This window comes from Gymnoscopelus braueri (genome assembly GCF_963280865.1).
Source record: "Gymnoscopelus braueri genome assembly, chromosome: 2".
Classification (NCBI taxonomy): Eukaryota; Metazoa; Chordata; class Actinopteri; order Myctophiformes; family Myctophidae; genus Gymnoscopelus; species Gymnoscopelus braueri.
Window position 1 is genome coordinate 31,401,480 of NC_137604.1, and position 16,596 is coordinate 31,418,075.

At 41.1% G+C, this 16,596-nt stretch overlaps 1 protein-coding gene across 5 annotated transcripts in view; it reads right to left on the bottom strand.

The window, feature by feature from the left end:
- ctnnd1 (catenin (cadherin-associated protein), delta 1) overlaps positions 1-15,343 on the bottom strand; it is a 37,536-nt gene extending 22,193 nt beyond the window's left edge. For 2 of the 5 annotated variants that reach the window (XM_080444287.1, XM_080444286.1), the window contains exon 1: positions 1,372-1,519. In XM_080444287.1, coding sequence (XP_080300413.1) covers positions 1,372-1,512 — 141 coding nt within the window. In that variant the 5' untranslated portion in view covers positions 1,513-1,519. Of the gene's footprint in view, positions 1-1,371; positions 1,520-14,192; positions 14,302-15,184 lie in introns of those variants that run through there. The other 3 variants (XM_080444285.1, XM_080444288.1, XM_080444289.1) reach the window with 3 other exon arrangements.
- Positions 15,344-16,596: the final 1,253 nt, after the last annotated feature.

A 16,596-nucleotide genomic window follows, 5' to 3' on the forward strand; every position in this document is an offset into this window, starting at 1 on the left:
TGCTACATTCTGTGCATTCCGCTTATCAACCACAGAGATTACCTGGGAATCAGACTTGAGACTTGACCCTGTTAATGTGTGTGCACAGGCAATAATGATGCAGAGAAAGTGATCAGCTGGGACAGTGCTAGTTTCTGTTTGTGTTTGAAAAGTAGCCTTAGGGCCAGGTGAAAGGGTACGTATGCACAGTAGTACACAACTGAACATGTCTGCCAAGGAGTTATGTGAATGAATGAGCGGGTCAGGCTGTCTGTATATCTATGTGTCAGAGGAAATAACGAGGATGATGTCACTTTTCAGTCTCTAAACCAAGTGACTGACTCCCTGATCATACAGGTGGGGGAGTAGAAGAAAACAAGAGGAAAAAAAGTCTACATCGGTTCTAGAAATTAACAGTAATACCAAGACCTGTCCATTATCCATGACTGACATGAACCAGGATTAATCCCCCGAGTAAGGATTCAGACTCAAATGACATTACAATCATGAATGCTTTTTGAGAACACACATCATGATCCAAACAAAAAGCACAACCAGCACACATCAATGACAATATCAAGCAAGCTATCGATCTTTGCATGCAAACATGTAGTGAAGGCACAACGGAATTCCGTTGGTATGACTGACAGAGGGAGATGATGGGGGGCTGTTATTCACAAATGAGACACGGAGGGTTACAGAGAATCCGATGGAGGGAGGAAACGATGCGTGAATCGTGATGATCGCCAATGGATGAGGCAACAGATAACAGGGAAGCCATGGGTGACCCGCCTCCTCAGATAAGCTACACTGTAAACAATACTGGGCAATTTGGGCAAATGAATACATTTTACCAATAAATATATGAACTTAATATGAAAAATATTTCCCCAAATAAATCAAGCACTTTACTCTGTCCACTAGATTCATTTTATAAAATATATATATATAAAATATATTTCATTATATTGTTGATGTATACGAACTGAAGTATAAGGAAAACATGGAAATAATGAGGGAACTCTAAGGACATTTCAAATAAGTTTGGTCCATAAATATGATATCAGTCTAAAAAATTTCTGCCTACCGCTAGTTTTAACTTGGTGCCTGACTTCAGACAACTTTCTCATTTTCAATAAGTTAAAACCTTTCTCCAGGGCATCTAACAAAAAAATCAAGCCCAACTCAAGTATCCAGACCAGATCCAAATTGAGACAAACTGAGGAGGCATTTTGAACCCAGGCTTCTTAGCCTACTGTCAGATAGTCAGCGATGGGATGAGGATGATTGATGACAATGGGTGAACTCCCTCGAACCCAGACAGGGTCCGGAGGTCTTTTCAGAGGAAGGGTGGAGGTGGTGGAGACTGGAGAGGGGTTGTTTGACGTTTACCTGCATGGTGGGGAGGGGGCGGGGCAGGGTACCAGTGCATGACCTGCGCTCGTCCTCCAGAGCTCGGCTCAGCATCTCAAACTGCCTCTCCTGCTCCCGCACCGAGGCTAGCAGGGAGGCTGTGCTCGCACACTGCTCCATTCACACACTGAGAGCAGAGCAGAGCACAGGGTAAACACCGGAGCGATCATAAAGATAAAGAAAACTTTATTGTCCATTAAATTGAACATAAAATGGAAATCTGCCTATGGCACGCTGGCATCCAGTGTAAAGAGTAAGGCACCAATATGATTTACAGTAGAAACGGGTAAGACAAAACACCCAAAACCTACAAACAAGTGAACCAACAAGTTAGGATACAGTCAGGATATAGCTAACCCATCTGTACTGTGAACATCAGGAGTAAATTCAGTTGATAAGCAGGGGTGAGAAGTCTGACACTGGGATGTGAGGAAGAGAGTACAGAGAGTTCCACAGTTTAGTCATGAAACTTGGCAATTAATTCAAACACCTTATTTTGCAGCATTGCACGTTTCCCTTTTCTTTTTATCAGAAGAGAGTTAATAATAACCATCACAATCTACAATCCATCTCCGCAACAATAAAATCACAGAGGCCATTAAATACCATTTGAACAAGCACAATGAGCCACAAAGACCTTTGGAAAGTCTTCCACAAATATATTTTCCCACCAAAAACCATCATCACCAGTAATTGTGATCATGATTAAAATTTAAACAAAATAATAGAGATAATCATTTTAGCCCTAATCATGCAGTCCTAGACTAAACTAACACAGCATATGACTTGCATTGCAACTCCTCTGCCAAAAACAGATTTAAAAATAGCGGAAAGGTGAGAGAAACTAGAGCAGAAGCGAAAAGAGAGAGATTATCACAGTGTGTTTTCATGGACAGCGTGTGATGCTTGTTAGCACTTCTATCTCTGTTCCAACTGGGTGGAGGAAAGAGAAAAAGGAGGGAGAGATGGAAGGGAGATAAATGCATATATGAGAGAGAGAGAGACAGATGCAAGTCAGAAATATTTCAGGGAGGCAAGTTTACACTGTCAGTTGGCGGCAATATATACTGTATGCAGACACTGAAATTAAAAAAGGATCTAAAGGATATAGATATTTTAGAAGTTAAAACAACAATGATAGTGGGGTGCCGATGGTCTAGTGGTTAAGGCGCATACCACATATAGGCTCAAGTGCGCGAACAGCCTTATTCCATGCAGTTGGGTTGAAGCCTCGCCCCAAAGGCTTCCCCTATTGGGCTGGCGCACGGGCGGGGACTTCTTTTCTCTACATTAGAAGAGTTAGGATATCACATTCTAATACAGCCTTAATACCCAATCTCAGTGGCGCACCTCGATAATCATTGGACTGCCGATCCACAACCTCTGGGAGTCTGGGTTCGACTCCCGCTCGGGACAATACTTTTTCAAACAACGGCGGACTACTTTTTTTCGCCGACAAAGTATAGTTTTGGACCATGACGGAGGCGCGCCGACTCAGCAGACCTTGAGGCCGAGGAGGCACGCCCGAGCGCCTCCAGGCGCGAGTGCCCGCGCCGACCGGCCGATGGGCTGCTAGTCGACTAAGCGCCGTCCGAGTTATGTACCGATAGGCACAGAATTGTAAATGTTGTGGGGACTGCGTTTTCCCCAACTGCCACTCACTGCACTAACATAGCCTGCCAGCCCCGCCCCCTTGTGCTTCAACTGCATGGAATAAGGCCGTTCGCCTCAAGTGCAGCCTACAACGAATCGCAGGTTTGATTCCCGAGCCCAACAGCCTTAGCTGTGTGTTACTCTCCCGAACATATATTAAAAAAACAAAAAAAAACAATGATATATCTACTGATAATATTTAAAATTGCCATATAAAAAGCAGAATCTTTTTCAGGTGGTGATAAATTTATATGCACTGGAGGTAGCAAGGAATTAGGATAGTCTGTTGAACAATCAACTCTTGATGCACAGACATCCCTGTAAACAGTAGTCTTACAACGGAAACCTCAATATGTAAAGCATTAGAGACCCTGGCAGAGGTTGTGTTGACAGTGGAGTCTGGCTGAGATTATGCATGCCATGCATGCGTAGCCTAAATAATGCATAGTTTCAAACTATGTAATGAGATTTGTTCAAAATTACACAAAGCACTCATATTGTGCCTCTGAGACCATTCTTATAGAGTACCTAAATCCTGACGTCACTCCCACTACCTAAACTTTCAACAGAAACAAAGACAAAGGCCAACAATTCTAATCTAATCCCATCTCAATTACATGTATCTTACAAATGTCAATTTAAAAAATATATGGATTAAATAAGTACTACTACCACCACAAGAAATGCAAGAAAAAGCAGCATTCCATTGACAAAACCTGGAACAAACACTTAACCTGCCCATGACATCACCTTCAAAATCTCTTCAGGGCCTACTGATCATTCCCACCAGGTGTCATGACCCCCACCCCTCATTCTCAAGTTACTTTGTTTAAACAAACAAACAAAGACAGACACATCACGGTCCACGGACAATAGCCTGCCATAAAACATAAGACAATCTAAACCCAAATCATAAAATCTCACAAGTTTGGCACTTTCCAAATACTTCTCCACTGATCCTGGTCTTCAGAGAAGCTGGTGAGGGAGAATTTGAGAAATGAATGAGTCAGGGAAAGTCCTTTTCAACCTTCTGTCTACAAATGACACATTTGATGACAGATGCAGGGCTCATCTCCAAAATTGGTAAAAATCATTTTCTACTTCAGAGTCTACTGACTCAGGAAGATCAAATCAGCACCCCACTGTATTCACTATTGGCAGGCCCCGTCTACCTCTCTGACTCACACACACACACACACACACACACACACACCCACCCACCTGTCTGTGGTGGCTTTGTGAACAATGAGACCTGTATTGAGTTTGAGTATGCCGGTGTAAGTGTATGTGTCTACGAGCCAGAAAGAGAGGCTGACACACTAAATAAAAGTGTGTGTGTGTGTGTGTGTGTGTGTGTGTTTGTGAGTGAGTGTGTGAGAGAGAGAAAGAGAAAGAAGAGGGGAGGGGTTGGGGGTATGTGGCTGACGTTTGTTTTATCCTTGAAAACTCAAACAGAGCAGCAGTGAGTTTCGGTGAAATTAATCCCGTCTTCCCCATTCCTTTCCTTTTCCATGGGAAGCATGCATACATTAACCACACAGGTCGACAACGAGACAGAACTACACACCATCGTCAGTCGTCACACATTCCAGTAGGGAGCTTTTGCATGTTATATCTTGTCCCAGCTGTTGAAAGCTATCGTGAAAAGGGGTAATCCTTGCCTCTTTCCCCTTACAGAGTTCATCCATCTGTTGCATCATACTTTTTTTCTCTACCTAACCAATTAATTAACGATGAGACAAGGCGGGCGTGGTTACTTTGTCTGACCCACTCAAATGCAGTGATTCTATGATGGCTAAATAATATATATATAAAAATATACATAGTTGGGGATGGATTTGATTAGGATTTTATCTATTTATTGTTCTTCATCAATATTATCTATATTGATCAAAAAACTATGAATACTGCTTATCATTACAACTTAAACTATCGATACTGTTTATCAACTTAACAAATCTTTATTTAAGTATTGAAACGTTTATATTTATATTATGATTTTCTTTTAATTTGACAATATCGGACCGACAGACCCACACATAGGCCAAATACAGAATCTATCCCCACCTGAAGAATGCTTATAATACTTTTATCCAAGTTGAGAGTGAATACCAGGCAGACAATCAAGCAAGCAGTGGAGTGCAATGTGGCGCTAATCACTGTGAAACAAGTACTGATCCTGCTGCTGTGCGCATATCTGCTGTCAGTGCTAAATTCTTGCGCTTTCGTGACAGTCTTGTGTGGAAAGACTACTTGTCTTTGAAGGCACCAAGCTTCATCTTGTGGTGCAGTCTAAAATCATATTCCTTGCAAGCAGCCACAACTTTGTTGCAGGTAAGTCATAATGGCTTTGCATTGATGAAAAGTAGTAGGATGAATACATAGTTTGCTGTCCATTCCTCTTTAAATGCCTCGTTTCTGCTGTCAACTTTCCTCTTTAAACATTTAGATAGTGCCATGTTTCTCTTGTTAAATAGCAGCAGATCAAATGTTTAGTGAACTTCTCAATCAAGCAGGATGCACACGTAGTGTAGCAACCCCCAGCACAAAAACAATCAATCCAGTAATACTGTGATGTTGTACGTCTGGGAGGTGGGGGTAATTGTTGAGAAAAAAAATGTCAAATCATTATTATTAGAAGAATAAGTTAGGCTCTGCTACATGGTCAGTCCACACATTTATTATTCACAACAATGGAAACGGGAATAAACAGCTTGTTTATTTACATTCTCTGCATCTCCCAAGACCTGTCACCCAAGGCGGTCTGTCACGTTCTGGCCCACCATCTAGAAAACATTGGCTGAATCCCAAATGTACCTGCCAAACCCAGCTCTTCTAGGTTATGAGATCTAGACCCTCAACAAGCCATTTACTACCAATGCTGTGTTGGTAGATACGGTTACAAGATAAGTCAATAGTTTCAGCTTAATTTCATAGAATTCGAAGCTCATGCCGAAGTCAGAGAATAAATACACAATAAGCAGTTGGTGACCATGTCTTCTAACATAATGCTGCGAGGCCACTGTGTGTAGTGTGAATGAACATGGATGGCAGGGACAGACCAAGAGGTGACTGTCTGCTAGTTAATCAATCGCAGATGCCATTGTTTTCTTGGACTTAGAAAAATAGAAACTTGCTTTTGTGGATTGTCAAATAGTCTATACCTCAGTTAGGGATCGTTGTTTAAGCGTCAGTAAAAATGTGTTGCTGCTGCACACATCCCCAACTTCTGTGGTTATTAATATACTGGGACACCTGTCCTAGTAAAAGGCTAAAAAATATAGGCAAAAAAAATACTGGCAAACAGTGCTCATCATAACAGCCACTCCATTATTTTTCATATATAATCCCGACACCGGCAGCGCTAGATGAATGCCAGCACTCTTCAACGACCCAACGATTTCTAGATAAAAGTGACGATTGAAGATCTGCTATTTTTATCTCAAATAATTGTGATTAGACGATTATGTTAATAGTTATGACAGCCTGTTGGTGCTACGGCACTTGACCCGTGTGAAGCCTGTTTGTGAAACGCTACTAGAATTAACTCACTCTCAAACACTGATAGCTGCACCTTTTATCCAGGAGTTTATTGGTATTTCGGTTTTGAACCAGTCAGGGCTCATACCCAATTGGTACCGGTTCCCAGTAACCATCCCTACATCACCATGTATATATACATACTGTACAGGACTGTTAATAGTAATACTGCCTATTTGTACAGCTATGTTGCTTGTTTTTATTCTTATTTTATCTTATTCCTACATTATTTTATTGTTATGCATACAGAGGAGCTTGAAATGTCGCTGCCTTTAGTGCTGCTATTATATTAGACAATAAACATTGACCAGCTGTTCAGCATGACTTTAAATGGGGGTATCCAACTCTGACACTGTAATGTAGGTTTATCAGTGCATCAATCTAAATTCTAATTTATTTTGAGTCCACGTTCCATACTTGACAGAACTTGGCCAACCCTGAGCACATAGAAATGGGTCTTGATTTGGCAGAAAGCCAATTTACAATTTAAGATATTTAGTAAATGTTTTCATCCAGAGTGAGTTACAAAGTGCAAGTCCATGAACCAACCAACAGGTTAAGTGGTAGTGGATTTTGGCAAATGTCTCTAGTGTAATTAAGGTTGTATGAAGTGACACAACACTTGCCAATCATGATTAAAATTAAAATACAAGTGTTTATTCAGATCTTGGGAAAATATGCCCTTTAAAAATAAACTGTTGGCACCATTTTTGCCAACCTTGGAATAAACTTTACTTTTACTACTCCAGCAAGTGGAAGAAGCTGTAATGTGTTTCAACTATATGCATTGAACTGTGGCAACTCGAATACACAATACAGTGAGTGAGGAGTAATGATCTGGTGGGAGGTAACCATAATGCTTAATTTATGCACGTGCCGCACGTTGAAAACAGATATACAAGGCCACAACACTTGTGGATGCAATGCGTTGTGATCTTGTAGATCTGATATTTTCAGCACCACCTTCCCTGTTTATTGACAATGATACCTCCTAGCTCAGGGGTCTTCAACAGGGGGTCCGGGACCCCTAGGGGTCCTCAGAGTTACTACAGGGGGTCCACCAAATCTCTGTGTGATATGATTTTTTTGAACCCTAGCATCTCTTTTCTGTGGAGAACTTAAGCCAAAAATAGCAGATCTACAAGCTCACACCGCCTCACGCTGCGAGGCGTTGTGAGCTTGTAGATCGGCTATTTTTGGCAAAGAAGTATAGGTGTAGAGGGAAAAAAGAGCAGACCAAGTAAACAAAAAAAGTTGAAACACAATTTTATACAACATAGAGGGGGTCCCTGCTTCATCTCCCTCTCAGCTAGGGGGTCCTTGGCCTGAAAACGTTGAAGACCCCTGTCCTAGCTCCTAATGCTTGATTTATGCACGTCATTGCGCACTGAAAACAGATCTACTTTTTTAACACTCGTGGTTGCAATGCATTGTGAGCTGGTACATCTGCTATTTTCCATACTACTACCATAGTATATACTATGCATCGAGCTCAATGGTAGGTGTGGCAGTCAATATCCTTTCATGGGACCATGGGTCCAAATATATCAAATAATTTATCCAAAATAAACTTGTGGTCCACTGGCAATCAGCCCGCGGGCGATTGGTTGGGCACTCCTGTCATAGGGTTATAAGGATGTAACGCTAGCTGCAGAATACGATCCACACTGGCTTCAGTTAGGAGAAAAAGAAAGAGGTAGAAACAAACGAGCACACTCAGCCCATTCAACAATTTGCCAGGTTCACGGCTCACTATGTATAAAACAAAGAATAGCCAGCACTCAAAGTCCTACTGGTACTTTTTTTTCAGCATCAAGCCTTCCTCAGTGTGTATCAGAAATAGAAAGCGGTCAGTGGTGTTGTTTGTACCAGGGGGGGACTGATAGACAGACATTATCATCAAGGACTTTAGCCGTTGACTCCGCGACACTGTCAATCTCAAAGACACCTGACTTCATATTTTGATAATGTTTGATAACGATAACTATTGCTGTAGTAGCATTATGTTAAGTTATGGGGTGGGTGTACAGTTATGAGGTGGGTGTACATTGAATTGCAGTCAATAAATAACTGTTTTACTTTGATAGTAAACATGAGTCTCACCACTAATATTATCGTGTTACCTAGCTGTTGCTAATGAGTGCAGTTCAAATGGCTTTAGCATTTCTAAGCCCCATCGATAGCCTATTGTAAGGCCATTAGTAACTCATGTGGGTCTGCTAATGGGAAAGCCCTGGCATTTACACGGTTTAGTCACTTACTACCATTAGCCAACACATAAACCACATGCACACATAAATATGCCACAAGGGAAGGCAGGCACAAAGAAATATTGCCCAATGGTCCAGCAAATCTTTCATCAAGAATGAAAACAACAACAACAAAAGCATGCAGCTGTGTATACTAAGATTGGAATGCACCATTATCATATCGAAGCCATTACTACACAGCCTTTTCAATCACTGGTACTCGTGGCAGGCAGGGAGACAACATACATTCTGTTAAATCTACTACACAGACACACACAGCTGAGGCTAAGCTATGGTAAATTGCTATTGTGGCTTGGCTAGTGCTCTGCTGACTCAGTCACATTTGAATGGTCACAGAGATTTGGCCTGTGTGTGTGTGTGTGTGTGTGTGTGTGTGTGTGTGTGTGTGTGTGTGTGTGTGTGTGTGTGTGTGTGTGTGTGTGTGTGCGTGTGTTGGCTCAGGTTGTGTCCAAACACTACCGCCTTTGCCATCGTTAGACTTCGGCCCATGAAGCACTTTTATGCGACCTATATAGGGCCCACAGTCTAGGCACAGAATGTAACACACACACACACACACACACACACAGTCAGGGACTTTTGCAAGACTGGCCTTCTAAGATGCGGTGCCACAATTTACTATTTTAAGGGAGGAAGGAAACATGCTGAAAACAACTATAATTGCAGATTCATGGGAGACTAGAGAACCATAGTACAGAAAAAGTACAGGTTTACCCTAGTGTCTCATCCTAACTTCCTCCTCTGTAGGCCAACAGTTAGCCTAATAAAAATAATCAATTTTAATAAAATAATACTCTGGAACTATGCAAGTCCGTACCCGTCTGTGTCCCTTTTATGTCTATATATGGAGATCTCCGTTTCTGTCTGTCCGCCTGTTTCCCTTTTATGCCCATATATGGAGATCCCTGATGGATCGTTTCTGGACAGCAGGATCTCCATATTTGCCTAAATATGGGCATATCGGTCGGATTGACTGTTCTGGACAACTGGCTATACAAACGACTCTCTGGATGGCAGTTCACCCTTCTTCAGCCCAAGCGACTAGTTCTGTCAACATGTTCAACTGCGCTGGGAAAAAATCTGATGAGTCTTTCACAAAACAGGGCATTGGTCGATCCAACCAGACACCGTTTGCAGGGCGAAAAACACAGGACGTGCACACTGCCTTTTCTGTGCAGTCTACAAAGCACAGCAGTTTGCACTTTGCAGTGCCTTACTGCCTTGATGTTGCCAGGCAACCAGATACACACCTGTCACTCAGTTTCAGGCCCCTACCCTGATCACACAATAGTGGAGGAAAAAAGCACACAAAAATAGGAAAACCATAATCTATCTATCCATCCATCCATTGTATGCATCTATCCATCTATCATCTGCCTTTCAAAACGAAAATGGGTTTTATGTCCCACAAAACATAAATCTGATGTCTTAATTTTATTACAAAACATGCAAACGACCCAGACAAAAAACTATCAGGAATGTGGTACTTACAGTTGAGGCTAGTGGTGGCATCTGCCAACAAGGTACAGTGAGTCAGTGACCAGTGGTTAATCATAAAGTAAGTCAAACAGCAGCACTCTGAATTCAGCTAGCCTCCTATTCAAGTCAGTTATAAAAGCCAAAGCCATACAACTATGGACTGACTGACTGCTACTCTGCACTGGGATTCCTCTACTTGGCCTGCCCTGTATGATCACTTATTATTATTAGGCGTTCTCAACACTTGCCTTGATAAGAATGAAAAAAAGACACTGACAGACAATTCTAACAGCAACACAGACCACAGGTGAAGCCATTTGGAGGGGTCGGGAGTGAGAGAGGAAGGGCAAATGTAAAAAAAGAAAACAGCTTCCGTGTGTCAGCGGGACACACCCATGGTGCACTCTGAAAGCCCGTCATTACCGAGGCTCAAAAATGATACCTCTGGCTAGAGTGACTGGCTGAGCAGAGCAACTACAACCATGGTCAGCTTTAGATGAGCACTAGTAATACATTCTGGCAGGCAGGAGAAAAGTCAAATCCAGATGTTTCTATTGGGGTTTTCTAAATATGTATGACAATGACATAAGAATATAACAAACAAGTATAAAATATAAAACAAGAAAAAGACAAACAAATAATTTGGATACATTTCAGATGTATACAAAATGTAAAACGCAAACAAAACATAACAAAAAACTGTTACACAGACATACAAAACACTCTCACTCTCTCGGCACAGATTGTGCCTCTTTCCCTTATTCCTTCCGTCTCTTAAATTACAGCATTATAACACAATGAGCATAAAGTATGATAGTGAAATGCAGAAGTACCATCAATCAATTGGATAAAGCCAGGTTCAATAAAACAAAAGGAAAAAATGAAATAAATGGATGCGTTTAGGTGCATACAAATGAACAACACAATGAACACATCGATGCAAATCCAGAATTTTCTGAGGAACTCTAGGGTCAATATGATGTCAAATAAAGAGGTAATTCATGAAAAGCCAGCAACATCTCCAAACTCATTCACAATCACTTCCAAATCTAGACAGCCTGTTCTAGGCGGGAATGTATTCTGCCGACCTCTTGGTACGGACACAGGAATGGGGGCAAGCCTGGCAGCGGGGGTAGTCACAGAGCCAAATTAACATTTGTGTAAAAGGGACAGCCGATATGGCAGGACAGAGGTGTGTCATGTCCCATGTCCATGCAGCTTTCTGCCTCCAACCGCTCCCTGATTCTCTTCACTTTCTCCTCCAACCTATTTCTGATGCATCTCATGTTGTCTCTCTCTCTCACACACAAACGCACACTAGTGATGTATTTTTGCCGCATTTTAAAATCATTTCAAGCGCTTCAACACATCTATTTTTACAACCTGAACCACTGTCATTAAAGACACAGTATTTTCCATGGAACTTACTATAGGAGTGAGTCTGTCCTGAACTAGTCTCTCAAGATGCGTTGGCTTCCGCAATCCAAATGCTTCCTTCCACCCTATGTAATCTGGAAGCACTGAAAATGAGTAGTAAATAAGGCGGATGATATGAGTGCCGTCATTTACCCAGCTCCATATCCACCGACAACAGCTGTCATCTCAAGATCTGTGCACATGTGTGAGAGAGGAATAGAGAACAAGAGTCTAATAATGGTGTGAGTTCCATGTGGATGACCGAGGTCATGTGGCCTGTCATCTATGACGTCAATACTCACTTGTCAGTCCCTCTCCACATTTGAGCAGTTTCAACTTTCAATCGAATCTGACCTCCGGGTGTTTTCATTTCGTTTTTCATTGCAAAACTTTTAACTTTTCCAGTCAGATAAGTACATCTCTCTTCCACTTGTCCTACAAAAATCCACCTGTCCCAGCCTTAATACCGGAGTGTATGTTTATGCAATATGCATATGCATGCATTTAGTCAATAAAGATGTAAATCAAAGAAAATCAATCAGACGCTGTTGTGTGTTACAAATAACACATCTGATTCAGGAACACCAGCATGCCATGTCAAAGCACACATGGTGAAGAGTTTACACCAACATTGTTTGGTTCTGTGTAAAAAAGCAAAGCCAGCATAATGATGTAAGATTATCAATATTGTGGGATCCATCTATGAAAAGGGCTTCTGTTTCCTCAGATATCCTATGACTGCAGGGGTTCTGAATGGACAAGTATGACAAACATCTCTTTGTAATAGATTAGCTTTCCGATCAGCTGATTATAACGATGTGACATAATTTACATATGTAACCGTCCAAATGCTGGTAAATATAGAATTTGGCCGTCTGATTAAATTTACTTTACAGCCCAGTTTGTCAGGCAAAAAAACAAATAGCAGCCCTGTTCTATTCTAAAAATCATGCTGGCTATTAAAATAAATAATAGCTAAAACCTGACAGGGTGACTTTTGGGAATTGTCAGACACTGCAAGACAAGAAAATGTGTTGTAGCCTGGTTATGCCACTTTGATATATCTAATCACAGTTACTTTAGATCAGCCGACATGTAGCGATTCAGCTTTACAATCTCTTTGTTTAAAAGAATGTCTATTAGAGAATAGGCATTGTAATATGAAGTCCAGAACTGCAAGTAGGCCCGCTGGCTAAAACAAGCACATATATAGTAACGTTGATGGACAGCCAGTGTGGCCATGTAATACACAAGGAACTACCAACATTTCATGTGTTGTGAACATGTAGTCACTTCACAAACGTGTATGAGTGAGTGTCAAACAACTAAAACCTCTTTGAATCTTTGAAAACTACTACTCCAAAAGTATTTGGTGGTTTCCCTTTGAGGTATCCCTTGCCACTGAAGTACTGTAAGTTGAGAAGGTGTCAGCGACGGAAGCCTCTAGACAAGAGGCCGTGAATAATGTAACAACAACCACGCCCAACACCCTACCACACCCCACACAAACAGGTTCTGCTCCCCCTATCCCCCCCCCCCCAAACACACACACACACACACACACACACACACACACACACACCATGACCAAGTATTTTTCGATGTGGCAGACCACATCAAAGACCAGGTGGAGCATGAAAGGGGTGTTGCCAATACAGACAATAATATTCATTCCAACTTAACAATACTGAAAAGCGTTTAGCCAAATGCTTCCATACACACACACACACACACACTGTAGCTTGCAAAGAACAGTAGAAATCAGTGGGCGTTTCAGGTGGAATTCAAAGTGGCATGATGTAATTCATGACAAATTAATAAGCCGAGAGTGAGTGGACTTTGATTCCTATGGTGGATGACACGCCAGAGAGGGGACTTCCGTATATTCTTCTCACCTGCAAAGTTGGTTGTCATCCCCCATTGAATCTCTAGAGTCTAGTTCTAGATTCTGTTGCATTGATATAAACACACATAACAGCTAACTAGCACTACATTCTCTACTCAAAAGCAGCAGACAACGACGAGCACGAGATTTCCACCCACAAATCAAGCCGTTCAATAACTTAAAAAAAAAAACCCTAAAGAAAGCTCGCTTGGTGAATACTAGAGATGCAGCAAATGACATTTTAAACAGCTACTAACGCCACCAGTGCTTTTCTTTTCTCTTTTTTTCTTAATGAAGAGCAATAGTGTGCTCTTTGGACAACGCAGCTGTGTAAACTCGTTAACGTCGCTAACTAGTGTAAAAACACTAAGTGCCAGCTAAACTAGCGTTAGCTAGCTAGCCGACCTAGCTCGCCATTAACGTTACGCTATCAATAACACTTTTTTTTAAGTTAACTAAATTCAGTAAAAAGCCTCTATTTTACCCCCCAAATTATTATAACTGTGGAAAAAACGGCCGTATCAAACCATAAAAATTACAAAGCAGCACATTATTACCCAGTCAGGAGAATGTCGCGTCTTGTTTTTTCAAAAGGTCCAGAGTGTAAGCGACCGTTTTTAGGCCTGCCTCTCCTGTCTCTCCAAGCGCCGACCAACTCTGGCTGCTGCTGCGCCTAGGGTACTTTTTTGCCACCAACATTTTACACATCCAATGTGGAATGTTCCTGTGTTTGGCAAGTGCCCTGCTCTAACAAGTCAGTGGTTCTCAACCTGTGACCAACAGTGACCCTCCACATGATTTTGGGGGGTCCCCAGATGACAGTAAAGTGACCATTTAAGGACTTTTAAGACATTTTTAATACCCATGTAATTAGACCATTACTGCAACAAAATGTGTCAACAAATGATAATGTAAAAACTGACCAACATTGGCCACATTGTCAAATAATATAAGAACGAGGCAAACATTGTGAATACAGCCGATCTACAAGCTTGTTTATCTGCTATTTTCACCATATTTATCTGTGGAACCGGGATCAACACATACATTCCGTATTTGTTGACCCTGACAAGCACTTGGAATGTATGGAGATTACATTTAGTTTGACTCGGTTCCACAGATAAATGGTGAAAATCTCCAAGTACCCCGGGGCTTCTCAAAATAGCAGCAAGTGCTTGTCAGGGTGGGTGGGGTCTCCAGTTCAAATATGATTATTTTGGGGGGTGTCCAGTTCAAATAATAATTATTTTGGGGGGTCACGGCCTGAAAAGTTTGAGAATCACTGTTATAAGTAAGGGGAAATGTGGCTGGTGACGTTTTAGGGCAAAAACACAACGTATGCTACGAGTGCTCTCTGTTCGGGATCGGGACGAGTTAGGTAGGTGTTTGGCTCGCTGCTCGATCTGTAGGCTTTTATTGCACTTCGATTTGAGCACGGTTGTAAGATAACAATGTGCACATAGCATGATCAAATAAACGCCTAAATCTGAACTATAGGTCTACACACTGACAAATCACAAGAGAATGGTAAAAACAGCGAGACACCCACCTAGATAAAGTTTGTTGTGCTCCTCTCTCTGGGCGGCTGCTTGTTCACTTGTCCTCCTCTTCCTTCCTCTCTCTCTCCTCGCTGGGGGAAAGGGAGGGGGCTCCGGGAAAGGTAGGGCCCAAATCAGGTGAAGCTTTTTCTATGTGCAACAAAAATGTCATGTGTAAACAGTAACTGACCGTCTACTGTAGCCTCGGATCAAGGCTATCATAAATCATATGTATTTTATCGAGTATTGACTTTTACTTTCGTATCTACGACTACGATAGTCTTGGCTAGCACCCAGTGCGTCCTGCGCTTTCACCAGTAAAGCCCGTACTTCTCCGTACCTATACAAAAAAATGTATATAAGGTATTTACCCGGTTGCCCCAAGTGTGAACTCGCGCTTCGGAGTCTTTGTGCAATGTATTAGTGCGTATTTTTTAATATATATGTGTTTTAATCCCGTCTGTGGCCGAACACCATTTCCCCCCTCGTTTTATTTCCTGTTTACATTAAGTGTAATTCCGGCTTTCACCGGATGCGCTCGCCACTAACTATTAGGGTTGCTCATTTCATAAAAGAAAGAAAAAAATACGTAAAATAAACAAATATACGCTGTTTGTTTATTTATTTAAATAAACAGTGTAAATAATATTTATCTATATGCATATTATATGCATGCATATGCAAGTATTATGCTGTGCATAATATTGTATATGATAAGCTTATGCACATATAAAGTAGGCCTGTATATCTGAAAACTTAACTGTATAGTGTGTGCATGAAAATATATTTGAATGTCCAAAATGTATTTGCATATTTTTGTCAGTACATGGGAAATCTATTTGAAGCGTGTTAAGTGAATTCAATTAAACTGGGACACTTGTCTACTCTAGTCTAGACATAACCGAAACAAGTTTTGATGCATTTTTGTGCATTTCTTTTATCTCTCTCTAGGCTGACTTTTTGCTAAAGTGGGACACTGGAAGAAGTATATTTTTTCTTACTTGAGTAAAAGTATCAATACCACAAAAAGTATGGTATTCAGAATTGACTTGAGTAAAAGTACAAAAGTATTGGCCTCAAGGTACACTTTTGGTACTTAAAGTACCAAAAGTGAAAGTACAATAAAATAGCAGATCTGCAAGCTCACAACGCATCGCGATGCAACGCTATTTTAAAATAGCCGAAATATATAGAGAGCGGTTAATTGAAGTGGTTAATGTATGTTTAGTAATAACAATCTAAATCTAAAACGTAACTAGTAACTAAAGTTTTCAAATAATTGTAGTGGAGTACAAGTACAACATTTTCCACAATTTTTTTTTAATGCTACACTAAAGTAAAAGATTCCTCAACAATTGTACTTAAGTACAGTACTTAAGTAAATGTAGTTACTTTACACCACTTGTCCACATACATGTATTAG